Source organism: Eubalaena glacialis, chromosome 8 (genome assembly GCF_028564815.1).
Source record: "Eubalaena glacialis isolate mEubGla1 chromosome 8, mEubGla1.1.hap2.+ XY, whole genome shotgun sequence".
In the NCBI taxonomy this organism is placed as follows: Eukaryota; Metazoa; Chordata; class Mammalia; order Artiodactyla; family Balaenidae; genus Eubalaena; species Eubalaena glacialis.
In genome coordinates, this window is record NC_083723.1 from 2,145,083 (window position 1) to 2,163,593 (window position 18,511).

An 18,511-nucleotide genomic window follows, 5' to 3' on the forward strand; every position below is an offset into this window, starting at 1 on the left:
AAAGATCACTCCTATTATACCAATAAAAAGTCATAGGAAAGTGTTTTAATGAAGCATTGGGGAGTTGTGGATGCAAAGAAATCTAAAACAACAAGACTCCAGAAGCTCTAGGCTGTCCTAGCAATCAAGGGCTGGGGCATCCTTTCCCAGCAGGAGAAAAGAAGAGGAGAGAAAGAGGAAAGAAATTTGTTTTTTAATGTTGGCCAAATTTTTTTTTCAAACTTGATCAAAAACAGCAATCCAGAGATACAGAAAGCTCTGCAATCTTTAAGCAGGGTAAGTATAAATGAAATGACACCAAGGAACAGCATAGTTAAATGGCTTAAAGCCACATATAGAAAATCTTTAGAGAGGCTAAAGACTTCCAAAACTATGTTGAATAAAAGTGGTGAGAGTGGACATCCTTGTCTTGTTCTGGTCTTAGAGGAAACGCTTTCAGCTTTTCACCATTGAGTATGATGTTAGCTGTAGGTTTGTCATATATGGACTTTACTATGTTGAGATATGTTCCCTCTCTGCCTACTTTCTGGAGAGTTTTTATCATAAATGGGTTTTGAACTTTGTCAAAAGCTTTTTCTGCATCTACTGAGATGATCATATGGTTTTTATTCTTCAATTTGTTGATGTGGTGTATCACATTGATTCATTTGTGGATATTGAAAAATCCTTGCATCCCTGGGATAAAGCCCACTGCATCATGGTGTATGATCCTTTTAATGTATTGTTGGACTTGGATTGCTAGTATCTGGTTGAGAATGTTTGTGTCTATGTTCATCAGTGATATTGGCCTGTAATTTTCCTCATAGAATGAGTGTGGGAATTTTCCTCCCTCTGCAATTTTTGGAACAGTTTCAGAAAGATAGATGTTAGCTCTTCTCTTAGCCATTAAAAAGAATGAAATAATGCTATTTGCAGCAACATGGATGGACCTAGAGATTGTCATACTGAGTGAAGTAAGTCAGGCAGAGAAAGAGAAATATTGTATGATATTGCTTATATGCGGAATCTAAAAAAAAAAAGATACAAATGAACTTATTTACAAAACAGAAACAGACTCACAGACCTAGAGAATGAACTTGTGGTTACTAGGGGGGAAGGGTGGGGGTGAGGGATAGTTAGGGAGTTTGGGATTGACATGCACACACTGCTATATTTAAAATGGATAACTAACAAGGACCTACTGTACAGCACAGGGAACACTGCTCAATATTCTGTAATAACCTAATTCGGAAAAGAATTTGAAAAAGAATAGATATATGTATATGTATAACTGAATCACTTTGTTGTACACCTGAAACTAACACAACATTGTTAATCAGCTATGCTCCAATATAAAATAAAAAGGTTAAAAAAAGGAAGAAGCTAAAGAAAAATGCCATATTAGATAGATGGAAACAATGTTCAAAAAGTACTAGACTTTGTATTCAAAGCAATGGAAGACCAAAAACAATGAAACAACATCTTTAAAGTTCCAGGGAAAATAAAAATCTATCAGCCTAGAATTCAATATCCAATGATAAGAAATTTCTAAAATGAAGATGAAATGTTCAGATAAATGAAAGCTGAGAGATTTTATTGCCAGCAGACCTGTACTACAAGACAAGCTAAAGGAAGTTTTTCAAGTTAGAAAGAAACTAAAAAAGGATACCAGATGGAAACTTCTATCTTTAGAAAGAAATGAAGAGCACTAAAAAGAATAAGCATGTGAGCAAATAGAAATATTATTTTGCTTTTTTTCTCATTGAAAAAAAATTTGTGACTGTTCAAAGCAATATATATACATGTTTTTATATATTAATTAATTATATTGGGGTTTATAACATATGGAGAAGTAAAATGTCTAGCAATGGTAGCACGAAGAATAGGATAGGCTGTAAATGGAATTATATTGTTGTAAAGTTCTTATCTTACACATAAAGTACTGTAATATTAATCAAGGTGGACTGGCAAGTTAAGGATACCCATTGTAACCCTTATAGCAATGATGACAAAAGTAACACAAAAATATGTAGCTAATAGCCAATAAAAGAGATATAATGAAATAATGAAAAGCACCTAATGAGCCCACAAGAAGACAACAAAGGAGGAACAAAGGAGTCACAAACATAAGGGACAAATAGAAAACAAATAGACGGTAGACATAAACCTCATTGTGTGAATAACTGCAATAAATGAAAATGCACTAAACTCTTTACATAAAAGGCAGAGATTTTCATTTAAAAGGCCATAAAGAAGGGACACAGATGCTCATGTCTTGGGATGCTCACCTTTATGCTGGTCCCAAGAGATGAATGTTAAACATGAACGTCTGTAGAAAGATTGAAAGAACAGGAAAAGACACACTATACGAATGGTAAGAGCTTAAAATATGATGTGACTATGTTAATATCAAACAAAAAAGAATTTTAGACAGGAGCATAGCCAGATAGGAAGAGGATCATTTCTTAATTTAGCAATCCTATATGTGTATGAAAATATATAATAATTTTAACATATAGCAAACAAAAATGGACAGAACTAAAGGTATTAAAAGCAAATCCACAGTCATAAAGATTTTTTTTTTTAGGGTATATTTTTCCTTTAATGTTAAGTTCATAATGACAGAAAATATAAGTTCATAATAACTGAATAGAAACAAGCATATATAGAGGGGTGTGTGTGTGTATCTTTTTCTTTTTTTTAAATTTAATTTATTTATTTATTATTTTATTTATTTATTTATTTATTTTTTATACAGCAGGTTCTTATTAGTCATCCATTTTATACACATCAGTGTATACATGTCAATGTCAATCTCCCTATTCATCACATCACCATAAAGATCTTAATACCTCTCTCTCAGCAAATGATAGAAAATGTAAACAAAAAATCACTAAGAATATAGAAGATATGAATAATATTATCAACCAACTTGACATAAGTGACATTCGTAGAACACTATACCTAATAACTTCAGAATACACAATGTCTTCCATAGCTCTAGGAATATTGACCAAGATAGATCACATATTAGGTCATGAAACAAGTCCCAGTACATTTCAAAAGACTGAAATCCTAAGTATTATGTTTTCTCTGCTATTTAAATTATATTAAAATTCAATTTCAGTAATAATAAAATATCTAGAAATTTTCCAAATATTTGCCAAATTTGTGGCAGATTTTAAACAAGAAATAGATCAAAGGAAAAATAATCTCCAAAAAAATAAGAAAATATTTTGAAATAATGGTGAAACAACAACATATCAACATATATAGGATGTAGATATAGTATTCCTTAAAGTAAAATTAGTAGCTTTAAATGGTTATATTTTAATAGAATAATATAAAATTAATTATCTAAGCTTCCAACATAAAACAGTAGGAAAAATAATGGAACATGAAATACCCAATGAAACAGAAAATAAACTACAGAACACATCAATGGAGCCCAACATTTTTTTTAAAAAAAGATTAATGAAATTTCAAGAAAAATAAAAAGAAAACACAAGCTGTAAAGATGAGATTGGAGAGACAACTACAGATTGAATTGTTCAGGCATTAATAGGATAACAAAGGCATAGTATGAACAACATTATGCCAAAATCTGACAACTTAAATAAACTGACCAAATTTCTTGAAAATATCTTACCAAAGTGGCACAAACTAGAAAATCTGAATTGTGATATATTTATTTTAAAAATTGAATTTATAATTGAAATTCTACTCACAAGTGTTGGGTTTGCAACCTCAGGAGCTTCCCAGGTAAGATCTGAAACTGGTCCCCATACTCAGGGGGCAGGGAGAGAATGAAGAAAAAGGCAGAGTCTCCAGATGGGCAGGTGGGAGGTTTAACAAGCAGGGAACTTACTTGAGGCTTGTCTTGGGCACCTCAAGATGAGTAGATCTCGGCACCTGCCTGCCAGAATCTTTAAGATTTCAAACCCAGGAGGCCTTACCTGGGTTCAGTCACATGTACCATCCAAGTGGTCTCAACAACACTCTATTCCTCAGGCAGCTTCTATCCTGGGGAAGGCAAGCAGGTCGCACCTTCCAAGGACGGTGAGGGGTGAGGAGCCTCCAGTTGCCTGGGTCCAGCTCAAGGGTCAACCAGCAGTCACGTCCTCTCGATGACCACCTCCAAAAACAAGGAAGCCCCCAAGTACAGATGGCTTCACTGGTGAGTTCTAGCAAACATTTAATGAAGAAATAATATGAATCTTAAACTCTTTCAGAAAAGAGAGGATGAGAAAATGCTTCCCAATTTCTTCTGTGAAGCCAGCATTAACTAACAACAAAATGTGATAGAGCTCTTACAAGAAAAATATATATAGACCAATATTTCTGTTGAACATGAACATAAAAGTCATCATTAAATATTAGAAAATTGAATCCAGCATTGTGATCTAGTTGGGTTTCTCCCAGAAATGCAATATTTGTCCAACATTCAAAAATCAAGCAGTATAATTCACACATTAAAAGAAGATCATGTGATCAGGTTAACAGATGCAGAAAATAGACAAAATTCAACACTTGTTCACCATAAAAACAATCAGCAAAGAAAAAAATAGGAAGAAATTTCTTCAATCTAATAAAGGTAATACACAAATAAACCTACAGCCAACATTATATTTAATCATGTAATTTGAATGCTTTCCATGTGGGATAGGAGACAAGGCTCTGAATCTTTTTTTCCACATTTTGTTGGTGGTCCCTAAAGAATACAGTGGAGCATTTAAAAAAAACATAATAAAGATTGAAAAATAATTAAAACTGTCTTTGTTTGAAGCCCATATAAATTTTTGCTTAGAAAATTCTGAGGAATATACAAAATAATTATTAGAATTAATAAGTGAATTTACCCAGGTCAGTATGTAAAAACCAATTGCATTACTATATACTAGCAATAAACAATTGGAAAATAAAATTTCAAAGTATCATTTACAATAGCATCTAAAAACAGAAAATATTCTTCCTAGTAAATTTAAGAAAGTATGCATAGGATTTTTACATTAAAAATTCCACAGAGAAAATAGAGCTAAACATATACAGAGATATACTATGTTTATGGATTAGAAGACTGACTCAATGTTACTAAGTTGTCAGTTTTCCCCAAATGAATCTAAAGACTCAACGCCATCCCAGCAAGCATTTCTGTAGAAATTGACATACTGGTTCAGCTACTCACATGGAAACCCAAAGACTTATTAAAGCTAGTAAAATTTTTAAAAGGTTGGAAGGACTTACATTAATTGATTTCAAAGCTTACTATAAAGCTATTTAAATAGGGCAGGATAGCTGTTGCCATAATGATGTTTGTATAAATCCATGTAACACAAGAGATCCAAAAAATACACATGGTGGTTGATAGAATTTTGACAATTCTGAAAGAAAAGTTGTCTTAACAGTGGTGCTGGAAAAACTAGATATCTATGTGAAAAGTAAAGAAATAAATCTTGACCTCTAACCTTGGATAAACCACAAAATTATCTTGACCTGAACATAAAAGCTAAAGCTATAAAGTATCCAGAAGAGAACAGGGAAGAAACTGTGCTCAGCCTCGGAGTAGGCAAAGATATCTTACAAAGCACATACACACACAAAAAAAGAGCACTAATGAATAAAACACAACTTTGATAGGCTATTTATGAAAATTAAAAATTACTGCTCTTCAGGAGAGAATTCAAAAAATGAGACTATGAACTTTTAAAACTTTATTTTCATTTCATTGTTAAAAATTGAAAATGCAACCTTTTATAAGTTTTTTAAAACAATGAAAATGGGAGAAAACATTCATAATACTTACAGGAATTCTATTGAAAATGTATAAACTCCAGAAATTCAATAAAAGATAGACAACCAATTTTAAAAAGGACAATTTCAGACAGAGTCTTCAAAACGTAAGATACACCAAAGCCCATAAAAGCACATGAAAAAGTATCCAACTTAGTTAATAGTTAAAGTTGCAAATGCAAATGAAAACCACACTGAGATTCCACCTCACCCACTAGAGTGGCTAAAATTTTAAAACTTTGATCAAATTTGTTGGTGAGTATGTGGGACAGTGGGAGCACTCATATTGCTGGTAGAAATGTACAATATTTACAACTATTTGGGAAAGTAATTTGGTAATTTCTTTCTCTTTTTCTTTTTTATTCTTTTGTTTTTTGGCCGCACTGTGTGGCATGCGGGATCTTAGTTCCCCGACCAGGGATCGAAGCTGTGCCGCCTGCAATGGAAGTGTGGAGTCTTAACCACTGGACTGCAAGGGAAGTCCCCTGGTAATTACTTATAAAGTTATGTACACACTTATCACAGACACAGCAATTCTACTTGGAAAAAAATGGAAATGTGTATCCACAAAAAGACTTGTATAAAAATGCTCATGTCAGCTTTTATTCTAAAAGCCAGCAACAGTCTAAATGTCCGTTTGCAGGCAAGCGAAAAAACAAGCTATGGCAGAGCCATACAAAGGAACATGAGTCAGCAATGAGAACGAGCCTCCTCCTGGTCCCCATAACATATATAGGAATCGCAGACACACTGCAAGAAGCCAAGCACAGAAGGCTCTAAGGTGCTGCATGATTCCAGGGAGAGGAAGTCCTTAACCAGCAAAACGAAAGAAGTTTTTGGGGACTGGGGAGTGAGGGGTGGAGTTGGTAGTCAGATAAGGGATTGACTGAAGGTGTTAATAGGGCACTTTCTGAGGTGTAACCATGTGCATCTTGATTGGTGTGTGGTGACTCAGGTATACACATTGGTCAAAGTGTAGCACAGTATACAAAGTTTATGCAAGTTACTGTTTGTAAGTTGTTCCTCAATAAAGTTGGTGAGAAATGTAATAATCCTGATCTAGACCCTCAGGTGACCGCCTCACGGAAGACGGTGACATGATTCAATTCTCACAACTCAGTTACGATCATGAGTACGCTGACACCACACTTGGTACAATTTTAATACTCACAGACTCAGTAAGAAATAGCCGTGAACTTATTATCAAAACAGAAATAGACTCACAGACATAGAAAAAAAAGACTTACGGTTACCAGAGGGGAAAGGGGGGAGGAAGGGATAAATTAGGAGATTGGGATTAAAGTACACATTCTACTATATATAAAATAGATAAGCACAAGGACCTACTGAATAGCACAGGGAACTATACTCAATATTCTGTGTATATACATATATATATGAAACTGAATCACTTTGTTGTACACCTGAAGCTAACACAACATTGTAAATTAACTATACTTCAATTAAAAAAATGGTTATTGAAAAAAAAGAATCAGCAGTGGGACTTCATAAATAAATGCTGTAGTTGTGATAAGTAGAGGCCAATGACCTTAGAGGAAGCCATGCTCATTGAAGTAATTTGAATACGGGAAAATGCTGGAGGATCCAGACCGCACCAGGCACAGACCCACTCACCATGCTGAGCTCAGAACCTACGTAGATGAGGACACAGCCGCCGACACTGCCCACAGATCTTCAGGGGTGGTCCTCCTCTGTCTCCTCAAACGAATATGGTTCATTGCAGTTCTATTGGTTTCGTAGTTTATTTTTTATCTGATCTGTAAATTTACTTTTATAGGTGCTTAAAAGCTAAAGGCCTAAGAGTTTGTAGTGTTTAATATTCACATACGTTTAAGTAAAATTACAATAAAAAGAATTGAAGTAAACATTGGGGGTCTGTGAGACTATTTCTCCTTTTAAAGGGATCAATACATTATTCAAGGCTGGGAGCTGCTGAGTATTTCTAAATGGTGTTATAATTGGAAGAGACCCAGAAATCTTGATTGAATGCTGGGGCTGCCAGAAAAAAAATGTAGCAGCGCTGGCAATGGTAACTCTTTGTACAATTCAGAAACAGCTCTGCCTCTGAGCACACAGAGGCGGATTTGCTGGGATGGCATGAAAGGAATTCTTGTGTAGAAAAAGCAGTGGCTTCGTTTCTAAGTGAGAGGGCACTTTTGCAAATGCTGACAAAAGGACTAAAACCGTTGACATTCTAAGCATTATGGTGGGATTTTGGTGTCTGCAGATTTATTGGGCACCACTATTTGAATTATGATATCGTTGAATTCCATCAACGAACCATTATATTTGCCAGGGCTTTTGAGTTTGCAAGGGATAGAAAACTCCAATTCAAATAGACTTGGGCAAAAAAGATATGCCTTGGCTTTGACCACTGAAGACACCAGTCTCCTTTGAGGCTGTGAGGATCTCACATATATTTTCAGGACTAAATTTGTCATCTTTTATTGCTTCGACTTTCTTTGGTGCTGTCTCCATTTCAGGTAGAGTCTACAACCAGTGATGCCCCTGGTAGGTCCAGCCTTAAGTTTTACAAGACTCAAGTCAATGAGAAAGAGAAAAAAACTTCAGTTCTCAGATGATTCAAGCAAAAGTGATAGGCCTGACTCTCACAGCCTCAGCAGGACCACACAACCATCCCTGATGCAACCGTGGCCGAGGGACGGTGACCCCGGCCAGACCTGGTCCCTTGCCCCATCTGACAGCTCTGCCTGAGAAGCAGGTGGTTGAGGATGGAACAGGGCTTGGTTCTCTAGAGGAAAACGGTCAATGTTTGTTATCAGAAGAAAGAGAACGGATATTGGATGGTAAACATCCAGTAAAATCAGTGTGAGCATAAATAAGTAAACCTCTAATGAATGAAATCATAACAGTTATCTTTGGGGCACAAGGGAGAAATATGTTTTGAACGCAGCATAGAAGGTCGGTTTGGAATTGTTTGAAAAAATTTATTCCAAGAATACTAATTAGTGAATTGGTTTCCACCTGGAAGCAAAACAGCAGTGGTACCCTGAGAAGACCCACCCTTGGCCACAGAAACACGAAGCTGTGCTCATCACATCTCTGGACGAAATAAACTTCAGCTGGTGAGTTAATTTATGGGAAGATAGAATGAGGATCATGAGAATAATAGACCAAATTGAATAACTTGATGTAAAGAATAAAATGAAGACTGATGACTGTGTACAGAGGACCAACTCCACAAGTATATGATGGAGAACCCTTGCCAGTGGAGACCCGAGTAACTCTTCACTGACCAGTGGTGGTGACCAGGTTTTGAATCCCTCAACCCTCAATCAATTCCTCAAAGGATTTCTTTCTTGAATCTTGCAAGAAAGTGAGGGATAACAGGATGAAGAGGGCACGGACAGAGCAGTGGACGAGACTTCTTCTTGGCTCAAGACTACAGAGAAGCTTCACGCTTCCTTATGCCTGGTGCTGGAAGAAAGAAGTTTCTCTCGAGAGCTAGAGACAAAACCTAACTTGCATATTTTTGAGTGAGGAGAAGAAGGGTAAGAGTGAAGAGAGCCTGGTGGAGGGCAGAAGGAAGTCGAGAGGCCCCCGAGTGCACCTGCAGGACTTCAGTGCGTGACCAAGCACAGTGTGGAGGTCGGGGAGGAGCTGGAGATGCAGGCAAGGTGAGATCCTCAAAGATCACGCTGTCTGCATTCTTCCCTAATTCATCTGATAAACGTTTGTCACGGCCCAGCTACACACTGCACAGGCCACAGGAGCTAGGGATACAGGAGTGACTTACGATAAGGGGGCTGGGGCACGGAAGGTGAGAGGGCTCCTTAAGCAAGTATGTGCAACACTGTCTTACAGATGCTCAGTAGTGTGGATTTGAAAATAAAAGGCTGTTGGCTGTGTGGGCAGTTTGATGGTGTCAGCCTTGTCCTGGTTTTCAGGTCCAAATCACCACCCCCACCCAGGGAGGACCATAGACGTGGACTCCACGGAAGACTCTGTGTGCAGCAGGAACGGGAGGAATGGTTAACATGAGATACGTGATGAATGACATTGACTGACATCCTGTCCATCACACACTTCCCACACTCTCCCTTGGTCCTTGATTCCTCCTGGTTTATGTGCAAACCACTGACCATTTCCTTCCAGCTGTATCTCAGATTTATGACTCAGACACTGTCTCCCTAAGTTCTGGATGTCTGGATGGTCCCAGGTTTGGGGTCTATGCAGAAGTAGTTCGTGGCAAGGAAGCACTTTTTATGATCGTTGTGAGGCACATGGTCATGTCAGAAGCCCAGGGCCTGAGCCCAAGCAGTGTCCCCGGCCAGGTTCCCCTTCCTCTGGTGCTGGCGTTGCTCCAGGAGCTGGTGACATCTGGAGAGCCTTGAGATCCCCCAGAGAACTTCAAAGTGTCCTCGGCATACCAGGGAAGGGTCAAGAGGCCAGTCAGTTTGGGGCCTGGGGGAGAAACCATCCCAGGAAGATACATTGCCTGACTCTCCAGCAGACATGTGTGCCACCCACGTGTGCTGTGGGTCCTCCTGGAAATATGCTCTGCCCCATACTCTGCCTTCTGCTGTGCGGTGCCATGGCCCACTTTTGGGGACCTGGGAGCAGAGTACAAACAAAGCTAGGTCTCTGGTTTTGCCACTGCCCAGTCTGGTCCATGACTCCTGGGAAGACCAGGAGCCAGAGATGCAGTCCTTAGAAAACACATCCCATCTCAGAAGTGCTCCAGAGTGGACCCCAGGCTCCCTTTATCAACCAAGGAAAACCCTGCCCGGGGTCAGCATGGTGCCCAGCACCTGCCAGGCTGCCTCCTTTGGAGCTGTTCAAAAGGAGGAGGAAAACGACCTAAATGGTGTCACCCAAGGCTTTTCTCCCTCGCTCGATGCACACAGACCCTCTCCTCCGAGGGCACGGCATGTGCCAGCAGAAACCCACAGCCTTGTGCTATCCTTCTTAGGCCAATCCATGCTGAGGGGCCCGGGTTCCATTAGGATTGTTTTGGAAACTTCTGTATTGGTCCATGTGTATGTGGTCTGGGGGTCTGGGATGTTAATACAGTGCAGGCCTTTATAGTATATTCGAAATGGATCCCTGGCCACTTCCTTTCAAGAAACATGCTTTTGCCACTGATTTTAGAAGAGTTGTCTGTGAGTCATCCATTCGATCATCTGAACAGATGCTGCTGACTTTGGGTAGAACAGCAGGAGGGATGAGTCCCCGAGGTGCGGTGTAGTCAGGCAGCCTGTGCAGAGGGCCAGCACGGGAGCAGTAACTCTCCACCCCAGCCGTGGATCAAAGGCTGATCGGGATGGAGCTGTTGCCTCTGCTGACCAGTAGCCCAATCCAGAGCCGAGCTTTAGTAGCCAGCTTGCTCTGTGTACATCATAAAAAGCCACCTGAGCGCCTCAGGTGGCTTCTCTCACTCATTACGTTGAGTTAGTGGTCCGCCTTCTGCCTGACCACAAAAATCCTGCTGACCCTGATTTCAGGTGCGAGTGGCTTTTATTCCCTCTAACCCGGAAAGATGAAGACTTTACAGCTTTTCCTTTTCTCTGGCCCAAGTCCAGAATTCAAGGTAAATGCGGCTTTGCAAAGGTGTGAACTAAATAAAAGCAACCCTTAGGCATTGGGCCCAGGCAATCAGGGAACAGCAGGATTTCATGAGAAGCTCGAGGCTTTGCATTTTCTGCCCCGTCTTTACCTGGAACAGGAGTTTCCAGAAGGCTCTCCTTCCCACAGAAGCCACTCTGCATCCCCTCCCTGTAAGGCTGGCAGTGCTGGCAGCGCCCTTCCCGTCCATGGCCAGCCCTGGAGAAGTTCTTCCTGCAGCCACAAGCAGCTCTTTACTCGTGGAGAAAATGCACAGGGCGCTTGGCCCCTAGCATCTGCTTTCCAGTCTCCACCAGGCCCTCTGTTTCGCAGCTGTTTTTTATTTTTTTTCATCCTCCTAACCTCATGCCATATTTTATCCCACAGTCTCTTTTCTACTCTCAAGCCACAAACACCACCTCTGCCCCTTTGATTCCCACAGACAACCCTGTCTCATCCCCCGGGGGCAGGGGGCAGACCCAAGTTTCCTGACATCTCCTCCCACTTTATCCTCTGATGTGCCTCCCTTCCCAGGGCACCTGGTCTGACTTTTTCCTCCAAGGAGTTACCTTCCCTCAGTATTGCAGGTGTCACTCCGTCCCCAATTCCTCGGCGGACAGAGACTGAGCCCCAGGGTCGGTTGGTCTGGTCTAAACATGTGACCACAAGGACGTCCCCGGAACTGACAGCTCTGGTCGTTCGCATCCCCTCTGCCTCTCTGTGCTCTCAGGAGAGTAGGGCCCAGAATGTGAAGTCACATGGGATCAGCTGGATTGGGAAGCTGGGGAGAACCTCGTGTCACGTACAGTAAGTCAGGGACAGAGCGTCACCGAGGCAGGGAGCTGTGGTACTGGACCAGAAGCCCTGGAGTTAGAGTCTGAGGTTCCAGGGTCACCTGGCTCCTGCTCTGTGAGCTGGGACCTCAGCCAACTCACAACTTCCTTGAAGTGTGGTTCCCCACTGGCAAAATGGCAAACAATAATGGTGTCCCCAAGACCAGGTGTACTGTGTGAAATAAGTGAGATGCTATGAATGGGCCCAGGACTCTGTGAGGCACAAGCACTGTTCTCCAAGTTTTCCCTCCCTCCCTCTGTCCGATCCTCCCTTCCTTCTCTTCTTCCTTCCTCCCTCCCTCCCTCCCTCCCCCGTCCCATCCTCCCTTCCTTCCCTTTTTCTTCTCTCCCTCCCTCCTCATTTGCCTCCTGGGCTGTAAACACAGGAAGATGAATCCAGCACAGCTCCAGCCCCTTGTCTAATAAGCCACTGCTTCAGAGGTGGGTGCAGACTCCATGGAGCTAAGACACAGTCCGAGGCTACAAGACCTGAAACAGAGACAGAAACAAGCCTTGGTGAAGAGGAAGGTAAATGAGTTATGCCTCAGGGCACCGAAAAGGTGAGGAGGAGGCAACTCTGAACTTGGCCTGGAACCCACCTGCCCTGCCTGCTGCTCAGGATGGGCCGGGGGCTAAGCACAGACTCGAAGACTCAGGGCTTCTGCTGGTTGGTTTAAGACTAATAAAGCAGATTAAAACAGGGCTGGGGGCAGAAACATGCCATAGTCCCAGAGCACTTTGGGGTTCCTACCCACTTGGAGATTTTTTTCTTCTTCCTTTTAAAGATGAGAAAATGGGGACCCTGAGACAGCAGTTGACTTGTCCGAGGTCACAAAACTGTCCCCTAGTGGAGCCCAGTGAGACCCATGTCACCTTACTCCATGACCAGAGACCTTTCTGCTGCCACCTCTTACTCTGCAGCCTGAGAAGAACGTAGATAAAAGAAAGAAAGGAAGGAAGGAAGGAAAGAAGAAAGAGAAAGAAAGAGAGAGAGAGAGGGAGCGAGGGATTGTGGGGGGAGGGGGGAGTGGATCAGATTCCCTGGATACCTGCAAAGTCCCTGATACTTCCTTGAATCTCTCAACTAATCAAGGCGGCTTGGGCATTGTTCGCCACTAAGGACAGAAATCCTTCTAAAATTACTTCTCCCCTCATCTCGTCTGACCTATCACGCTGTCTCTGAGAGTTGCTGCCCAAATGAAGAGTTTGGGACACTGGGCAGCATGATTAGCCCCTCATTCCGTCAGGCCCCTTCCCCGGGGGCCCTACGGTCTCATCTTCAGGGCTCTCCACTGCGCCCACGCGCGCTGGCACAGAGGTTTTCTGATTCAAGGGCCCCGTGATTGAGGTGGGCTCGGAAGAGACTTCATGATTCCCTCCATCGGACCCCCAACCAACTTGTCAGCCAGAAGTAGAATCTTCTGCACATACTATTAGAGTTTTATTCTGATTCGTCACATCTACTTGGGGCTATGTCAGTGTAACCTTCTGAGAGGCCTTCTTGTCAAAACAAAAACAAACATGATATGTAATGACTGGGGGGCCAGGTTGCTCTGTCCCACAGGCAAGTGCGACCCGTCTCTTGCCTCGAGGTGACAGGAAGAAAAGGGGGGTAGGGACTGCAAAGGCAGAAGGGCTTAAATCTTTCTGGACATTGAAACCCTCCACCCAACCCTTTTTTTCATTTTTTTTGTTTTTTTGTTTTTGTTTTGGTAGATAAGGAGAAGCTTCTTCTCGCCCAGTCTTTCTGTGGCTGGAAGAGGGCCTTTCTGCAGTTCATTTAAATCTGGTTTGTCCACTATCAAGAGGTGGGAGAGAAGAGGAATTGGTCTCAAAGCACCCACCCCAGCCCAGGGCCTGACCTTGTAGGGGAAAGGTTGTGTGTTTATACATCTGAGCATTTTCAGTGATTCTAAGACGACAGGGTAGGAACCATTGCCTTGGGAATGGACATCTCTAGAATAAAAATCCCATTTTAGGGGTTAATGTGAAGTTTCCTTTTCTCCTTTATCCAAGAAAAGTAGCATGTCCACTGAGCAAGATCAAAGAGTAAAAACAAGTCTGAATCACACAGGCCTCTGCTTGACAGTTTAGCGTTCCAGCGAAGTTAACCCGAAATGTTTCTATTTGGTGACAGGAGAGTGCGGGCAGGAAATGGGGGACATAGGGATCGACCGGGGAGAGATGGGCAGAGAGTCGGAAAGCACGCTGAACGGGTTTTTATGAGTTTCTGTCTCTTACACGCCTATACCTCCGGGTTTCTGAATGTAAAGAGGAGAAAAAAAACCCTCCCACAGGCTGCTAAGCTAACACGGCCTTCGAATTCCAAATTGAACACACTTTGGTTCTGGTTTTTCAACAGTCGCAAGACCAAGCCGTCCACGGGGAGGAAAGCCAGAGGGGGCCAATTAGGAAGGAAGAAATTAAAGGGAGGAATAAAGGAAAGGAAAAAGCTCAGATGAAATGTCCAGCGGAGAGTGAGTGACAAGGCCGGAGGATGGCAGCCGGCGGCGGAGGTGGGGAGGCGGCTGCGCTGGAGACTGACAGGTGGGTCTCGGGCCTGGAAGGGGGCGGGTGGGCGGGAGGCCCTCCAACCCCTGGGCAGCGCCGGCCGCCGCGGCGACGCCTCCCGCACCCGGGCCGCAGAGGAGGGGCGGGGAGCGCGCGGGGCGGGAGGCGGGAGGCGGGAGGCGGGCGCGCGGGCTCCCACTCCGGCCTCGGCGCCACTCGCCCGCCGCGCTCCGGGCGTCACTTCTGACTCCGACGCGCCGCGGATACCCCAGCCTCCGGCTGCCTGGTCCGGGGAGCTCCCCGCGCCTGCCGGAGGAGAGGAGCGAGGCCGAGCCGGGGCGGCCCCGGGGCACGATTCGTCGCGGAGACGCGGGGACCAGACCTGAGGATGAGCGGCGGAGGGCGGCCCGGGCGCTGACGCGAGTTGGGGCCACGGCTCCCGGCCGCCGGCGGTGCGATGAGCCTGCCAGCGGAGACGCCCTAGCCGGTGCACGCGCCGGGCGAAGCGCGCAGGTGGGGCTGCGCTCTCCGCGGTGCGCCCCGCGCCGGGCCCCCGCCGGCCGGAGGATGGGCGCCGGCGCCCCGGGGCCGCGCCCGCCGCTGCTGCCCCAGCGCCCGCCGCTAGCCCCGCGTCCGGCCGGCGCCCTGTGCTCATGTACGTAGGCGGGGCGCCCGCCCCCGGGGGGTGAGGGTCCATGTTGGGTGTCCGCGCCCGGGGCGCCCTTCCGGCCTCCCTGCTGCTCGGGAGGAGCCCCCCTAACCCAAGCCCAAGTTTGTACATATGGGTGATCGCCCGGGCTGAAGTCCGCCGGGCCGGGGATGGGGGTGGGCAGAGGGCACGGACGACCCGAGCCTGCTTGAGGGGGGTGGGGATGAGGGGGAGGAAGCCACCCGGAGGCGCGCTGAATTGGAGAGCGAGGGGAGGTGGAGGGCTTGGGGGAGAGAGGCTGGGTGGCCAGCATCTTGCGGCGTCTAGGGTTCCATCGGCCCCTTTGGGCGGCATAAAGTTTGGGAACCAGAGAGGCTTTCGGAGACAGGCAGAGTGAGGGGGGTTCGCCCCGCCCGGCGCCCGCCATCCCCGGCCTCCTCCACCGCACACCCTAGTGCTGCCGGGCCCCCCTGCTCCACCGCCACGACCCCTCCTGGGTCAAAGAAATTAGGCGACTGCGCGTTGCGGCCCACGCAGGGGTCTCTGGTCTGCGCCCCGAGTCGCTGAGCGGCTGCCGGGTGGCTGGTGGAGGAGCCAAAGCCTCCGAAAGCCCCGACCCGCAACCGGGAACTGGGGTTGGGCTGGGGGACAGTCACGGACCTTCTGGGCAACCGGGCCTCGGGCGGAGGGCGGGGAAGGGGCGTCTGCGCCCCGCACTGGTGGCGTTTGCAAAGTTGTTAGGATGAGTCACCGGGTCCTGGGAGCTTTCTTACCCGCCTCGCGCCCTTCTTCCCCAAACACCCTCGGGCAAGCGAGGAAGGGTTACCCTCTTATTTTCCTGCACGGCCGTCAGCGACCGCTCCACTGCGGAATTCTCCACTGAGTAGCCTTTAGGGAAGTGTGGCCGGGACCCGGACAGGGCGCCGGGCTCCGGAGTTCTGTGGCTCCATCCGAGCCTTGCAGGGGGCGCGGGCCCCGCTAGCCGCATCGCCGCTGCTCCGCCACCCGCTAATCACGAAGACACGGGGAACACTGCGGGCCGGTGTTTTTCTGGGACTCGCTTCCGTGTCCGTGTCCACAGTCTGGGATGTGTAGGACCCCGGGCCGTGCCCCGGGGTCGGGCATGCCGCCCCTGCCCTCGGGGTCCGGCGCGTCCATTTCGGGAGCCGCCGGGCCGGGCGCGCGCGGGCCTCGGGGCTCAGCTGTGCTGCTTTCTCTCCGCAGGGACGGCGGCTCCAGACTGGCGGCGGCGCGCCCCCGGGCTGTGAATGCGACTCGCCCCTCGACCTCGCTCCCCGCGCGCCCGGCCGCCGGGACGCGGTAGGGGTTGCCGAGCTCCACTGCGATGGCAGTTGGCGCGCTGTCCAGTTCCCTCCTGCTCACCTGCTGCCTGATGGTGGCTCTGTGCAGCCCGAGCATCCCGCTGGAGAAGCTGGCCCAGGCGCCCGAACGGCCGGGCCAGGAGAAGCGCGAGCACGCGTCTCGGGACGGCCCGGGCCGGGTGAGCGAGCTCGGGCGCCCGGCGAGGGACGAGGGCGGCGGCGGCCGGGACTGGAAGGGCAAGGGCGGCCGCGGGCTGGCCGGCCGGGAGGCGTGGAGCAGGCAGAAACAGGCCTGGGCCGCCCAGGGCGGGGGCGCCGGGGCCGGGGACCTGCAGGGGCGGCCCCGCGGGGACACCCCGCACCAAGAGCCCCCGGCCGCCGCCGCCGCCGCCGCCGCCCAGGACGCGGTGGGCCCAGACCCAGAGCCCACGCCCGAGCTGCCGGAGGAGTACGCGTACCCGGACTACCGGGGGAAGGGCTGCGTGGACGAGAGCGGCTTCGTGTACGCGATCGGGGAGAAGTTCGCGCCGGGCCCCTCGGCCTGCCCATGCCTGTGCACCGAGGAGGGGCCGCTGTGCGCGCAGCCCGAGTGCCCGCGGCTGCACCCACGCTGCATCCACGTCGACACGAGCCAGTGCTGCCCGCAGTGCAAGGAAAGGAAGAACTACTGCGAGTTCCGGGGCAAGACCTACCAGACCCTGGAGGAGTTCGTGGTAAGCGGCGAGTGCCAGGGCGACTTCGCCCGTCCCAGGAGAGGGTGATCCGGCTCTGAGTCCCCGCTGTGGAGAAGAGGCGCTCTGTGGTTCTCAGAGGGGGGCGGCGCTGTGGCCGCGTCCCCTCAGCACGACCCCTCTTTTCAGTGCAGAGGTCATTTTTGAAAGCCGTGCGCCCAGTCCACGTGCATTCGCTCGGTCTTCACGATGAAAGGGTTTCCTTAGAGTGAAGCCCGTGGCCCTAAGGCGAACAGCCCGAGCAAACTCACTGGCTGTACTTTTACCCTTAATTGGCTGCGCCTGAGTTAAAAGTGCTGCTGCCGAAATGCTCGCCCTGTTTTCAAACACAGGGTAATTTACCCTGCTGTTTGGGATGTGTTCTTGAGCTAATAGCTCATTAAGGGAGACTATTCACATAAATAAGCCGTTTCCCTAGATTATGTGCTGGGTGTCAGGCAGATGTTCTAGAAATTAAAAGAAAAAAATGCTTGCTCAATGGATGCCAAAACATAGTCGACAGCAAAAACCAGAAGTCCAGGTTATGGTTAAAAATGGTTTTATTTTAGGTGAGTACTGGTAATAATATTAGTAGCGCTATTTCCTGAATGCCTACTGTATGTTAGGCTCCAGGCTGCATTTTTCACCTGTATTAACTTAGCTAAACCTCAAACCACTCAGTAAAGTAGATTATTATCTACTATCTCCAGATGATAAAGAAGAGGAAACTGAGACACAGAATATTTTTAAAAGGTGTGGAAGGCAACACAGCTGTTAAGATGCAGATTCATGTGTCAAGCGTGCTTTTACCCCCTACACTCTCATTTGAACCAAAAGCCCAGCCCCACAGGGGCACTGGCGTGGATGGAGATGCCATCCAGCGCTTGTGCTGGCCGGGGGCGAACTCCCCCCAAAAGCCCTGCTTCTTCGCTACCGAGCCTGGGAGACAACTGCACAGCTGCTCCGTCATTCCAGTCCCCCACGGTCGGCTCAGTCCAGCTGGACTTGGCCAGTTGACTTGGCATGCCAGAGGTTTCCCGGGCAGCAGAGGGCATCCTGGCACCTCCAGCCCCCAAAGCTGAACAAGGAGGCAGGTGCGAAGGAATCCTTCAGGGTGCCCAGACCATAGCC

General features: G+C 46.9%; 1 protein-coding gene across 1 annotated transcript in view; it reads left to right on the top strand.

The window, feature by feature from the left end:
- Positions 1-16,681: 16,681 nt before the first annotated feature.
- VWC2 (von Willebrand factor C domain containing 2) overlaps positions 16,682-18,511 on the top strand; it is a 121,864-nt gene continuing 120,034 nt past the window's right edge. The window contains exon 1 of the mRNA XM_061197523.1: positions 16,682-17,383. Within this exon, the coding sequence (XP_061053506.1) occupies positions 16,694-17,383 (690 nt within the window). The 5' untranslated portion in view covers positions 16,682-16,693. The remainder of the gene's footprint in view (positions 17,384-18,511) is intronic.